Source organism: Sebastes fasciatus, chromosome 10 (genome assembly GCF_043250625.1).
Source record: "Sebastes fasciatus isolate fSebFas1 chromosome 10, fSebFas1.pri, whole genome shotgun sequence".
In the NCBI taxonomy this organism is placed as follows: Eukaryota; Metazoa; Chordata; class Actinopteri; order Perciformes; family Sebastidae; genus Sebastes; species Sebastes fasciatus.
In genome coordinates, this window is record NC_133804.1 from 9,372,735 (window position 1) to 9,376,788 (window position 4,054).

Below are 4,054 nucleotides of genomic sequence, written 5' to 3' on the forward strand. Positions count from 1 at the left end.
ATAAATGGAGTATGACAAGATGCTCATCCAAACTCATTAGATACAGTTTCAAAAGCCTATTTAGCCTACCTCTTCTATGAAATCTTCTTAGACAACCGAGATATTGAGCTTAACTTTTCAGGAGTGAGGTAGATTTATAAACTATCAAACTACACCAGCAGGCTGCCTCTGTCTGATGATGTCATCATATGTCAAGATTTGCTATATTATAGGTTATAATAAGATACAAATTGTTGCCTTATAAAAGTTATTTTAAAGAAATCTCACCACCTGATCACTGTTTGAAATGTATAGTTTCGATTTTTATCCATAGACCATAATAAAGTTAGGAGCGACCATTTTCGGTTAAGTGTCGTCACTCACACTTGTCAGCCAATCAGAGGCAGCAGAGCTCTACTTATAGTCAGCCAACAGGATACAGGAGGCTGTTTGAACTGATGCAGCTTCCACTGAGGACATCTGGACCAAACACTGTCTGCAACATGACAAGGAAACTACAAAACCCAACTCTGGAAGAGGGCAAGAGTAGAAAGAGGGTAAGAACTTTTATTTATTTATTTACAAATGTTTTATAAGTTGAAACTAAGGCTTTATTAATGTTAATACATCATTTAATAATCCTTTATAGGGCAGTTCTAAGCCATCAATGAGAACCATTTTTTGAGTTGCCAGGTTTATTAATGAATTAATCACATTTTTAACTGCAGGTATAATAAAGGTTTTTCACAACCTGGCAACCCATGTTGTCAATGGTATTATTATTATTTTTTTTTTACCATTTATTAAGGTATATAATATTTATTTTTAGGTTTATATTGAGGTATAAGCTTACTGGATATACATATACAGAAAAATGTAACTGGTGACATATATAGTGGTCAAACAATCCAATAAAAATAATACCTGCTTTGCCTACAACTTAATTATCCTCACATAATGCTGTTTTTGTCTCTTTAGGTTCTGAAACCAGTTGTGGAAAAGAAGAGAAGAGATCGAATAAATCAAAGTCTGGCTGAACTGAGGAGTTTGCTGTTGAATCACACGTCTGATCCAGTGAGTCATTTCAACAAAATCACATCCGGTCTCTACACGTGTTTAAGGGAATCATAACCTTACAATGATGAAATATTTCTCCCCTATTTCGTTGTTATCAGCGGCTGCAGAATCCTAAAATAGAGAAAGCAGAGATTCTTGACTTGGCTGTGGAATATGTTCAGAAGTGGACAGATGGGAGGGACCTGAGAAAGGGTTCGTCAAACAAAATAGTTCAGTTTAAATGTATGAAATATTTCATAAAAATCCCTTTTTCTGCTGCAAATCAACATTTTAATGTCACACTCCCTCACCCATGGTGTCTTCTCTTTGTTGCAGACTCTACTACCAGTCACATGAAGACTCATGCTCCTGTGGTAAGCCTTCATCACACAGAGTCCGGTGCTCCTACTCTCTTTACCATAGAGAGTGCAGGTTTTCAGCAGTGTGTGGCCCAGCTGAGCAGCTACATGCACAAAATAACACCAGCACAGAGAACGAGACTGATCGAGGGGTTGAAACACCACACAGAGAGCCAGCAGCCAAACAATACTCAACCAGACTTCAACCAGAGAGTGACTGACACTGAGATGGCTAAAGGAGCAGATGGAATAACTATGGATGTCATTTGCACATCTGAGAGGAAAGAAGAGACTCCTAAGTTTCCATCTCACTCCCCATTTCAGCCTCACTCCTGCTCCACACCGTTCCACGACTATCTGTCCCCTCCTCCCTCTCCCTGGCTTTCTCCCTCTTTCTCCACTTATGCCACCTCTCCTCCTTTCCCGTCATTTGCCTCTCACTTCTCCTTCCCCCCCAGCCTGTCACCTCTGTCCTCCAACACCTCCTTCTTTAGTTTCTCGTCCTCTGCTCCTCACTCCGGCCCTCCGGCCCTCCTCTGCCCCCCTCTCATCACCCTGAGATCCCCTCCACACCCTGCACCGAGGGAGGGGTCACCACCAAACTCTTCTTCCTCCATGTGGAGACCTTGGTTTTGATGAAGTGGATCAGAGACAGAGACAAACTGAGAACAGCAGGGTCACCTAGTGGGAACAAGCTGCAATCGTTGGCTGCGGAGAGGATGAAAAACTCTCCATGCTGGGAATGTATAGTGTACATATTATTCAAATTTCCTATATTTTGTATTTCTTTTCTAAATAAAACTACTTGAATCTAATACGTCTGTTGTCAGTTGTACATTTATATGTAATTATACACTCACTGTGGACAAATCACATGTTTTATGTTCCCTCAAAGGGCTTGTGTTCACTGATGTCCATCAGTAGGTTTATAATATTTACACTTTTGTAAAAAACAACAACAACAAAATTATGTTATTTTGGCATCTGGATGATGTCATTTTAACTTGTGATAGAAGAAAAAGAACAGGTAAAACTAATAACACTAATTATAGTTCTGTTCTGTCAGCCAACCACACGACCCTGAGTTGATATAGCTAATTGCAATGCATCCATCAAGTTAGCAACAGGCCATTTTTATTTACCAGTTGTTTAATCTGAATAATGTTTATATTTTTTAGCATTATTATTATTATTATTATTATTATTATTATTATTATTATTATTATTATTATTATTATTTTAGCTCAGTTCCTGAGTCTACCTCTATGTTGATGCTAGGAGATGTTGATCTGTGTATTTAAAATCCCAAGTGTTAGTTTGCTGCCCTCTAGTGGTGACAGTAAGGAACTGTGTAACGTCATGGCAATGATTGGCCATAAGCAATAATAACAAAACAAATACATGATATTTAGTGTACATATTTAATGTTATACAGAGTATCTTTTTATGGATTATTTTGTACACACAAAGGAAAAGAAGCACAACATCCCTATAGTGTTTTCCTTTTGTATTTCCCTTATTGTGTTGACAAGAAGATGCAAGGGATCAACAATAAGGCACTGCTGTTAAATCTCAGGTAAAAGGCAAAACAAAATGCTCGCTGGTTGTATAAAGCAAAGAGATGACCTGTGTATTTAAAATGACGAGTGTTCACTGACCTCTAGCGGTGACTGTGAAGAACTGTAATATTAAATGTGTCTAGGTAGCATCAATGCAGCCATGTTAAAGGGACTGTTTGTAACATCTTACACGTATAAATCACCCGGGTCGGTGTCCCATGCGCGCGCACGGACTCCAACACAAACTACACAGAAGCACCAAAACTGCAAAATTATATCTAGTGATGCCCGTCTGTTAAACAGTGTTGGCCGCGGTCGGAGGACGCGGGAGAGACCGTAGCTTTGGTCTCCAGGGTCGAAGTCTCTGCTGTACTCTGCTCCTCTGCTCCTCTGCCTGCTTGCCTTCACACAGCTCGCTCCACCTCACGTGCATGCACGCACACTCCACACTGCAGAAGAGTTAGTTTAGCTCTGAGAATATCTAGTGAATGTACAGTGGACGTTTGTGCAGAAATAACTGCTGCAGCTCCTCCAGACCAACAGAGGTTTCCCGTGTCTTGTGAAGTGACGGGGCTCCGCAGCGAGAAACGTTATCGTCTCCGACCGGGTGCCGGTGTCTCCCTGCAGGCGCAGTCAGGAAATGATAACGTTTCTCTTACTTTTTTCGACATACTATACTATGACTTTTTTTTTTACGTTTTTCGACATACTATACGATGACTATTTTAAAAACATTTTTCGACATACTATACGATGACTATTTTAAAAACATTTTTCGACATACTATACGATGACTATTTTAAAAACTTTTTTCGACATACTATACTATGACTTTTTAAAACTTTTTTCGACATGACTTTTTTTCCACCTTATATATATACTATGATACTCTCCAATTACTGTTTTTTCGACATAGTATACTTTGACTTTTTTGGGCTCCTTTTTTTTGACATGTGAAACAGTGGTAGTGTGGCAGTGTGGTAGATATCTGGTTGGAATACTTGAGGTTGTGAGTTCGATCCTTTTTTGATACAGTGAGTTTTGAGGGCTAATTTTACGAAATACTATACTATGACTTTTTTCATGAAATTCTTTCGACAT

The 4,054-nt window shown here is 39.1% G+C and overlaps 1 protein-coding gene across 1 annotated transcript; it reads left to right on the plus strand.

The window, feature by feature from the left end:
- Window positions 1-350: 350 nt before the first annotated feature.
- On the plus strand, window positions 351-2,155 carry her11 (hairy-related 11). Its single transcript, XM_074647619.1, has 4 exons — window positions 351-536; window positions 958-1,053; window positions 1,155-1,248; window positions 1,372-2,155. Exons 1-4 carry the CDS (start codon window positions 438-440, stop codon window positions 2,028-2,030), a joined length of 948 nt encoding a protein of 315 aa, XP_074503720.1. The 5' UTR covers window positions 351-437; the 3' UTR covers window positions 2,031-2,155.
- Window positions 2,156-4,054: the final 1,899 nt, after the last annotated feature.

What these genes read in the sequence shown, in the direction of transcription:
- her11 (XM_074647619.1), top strand. Translation starts at nt 438, where the DNA reads ATGCAGCTTCCACTGAGGACATCTGGACCAAACACTGTCTGCAACATG. An exon ending in TGAATCACACGTCTGATCCA is followed by an intron (nt 1,054 to 1,154) that starts GTGAGTCATTTC and finishes CGTTGTTATCAG; the next exon opens with CGGCTGCAGAATCCTAAAAT. An exon ending in TGGGAGGGACCTGAGAAAGG is followed by an intron (nt 1,249 to 1,371) that starts GTTCGTCAAACA and finishes TCTTTGTTGCAG; the next exon opens with ACTCTACTACCAGTCACATG.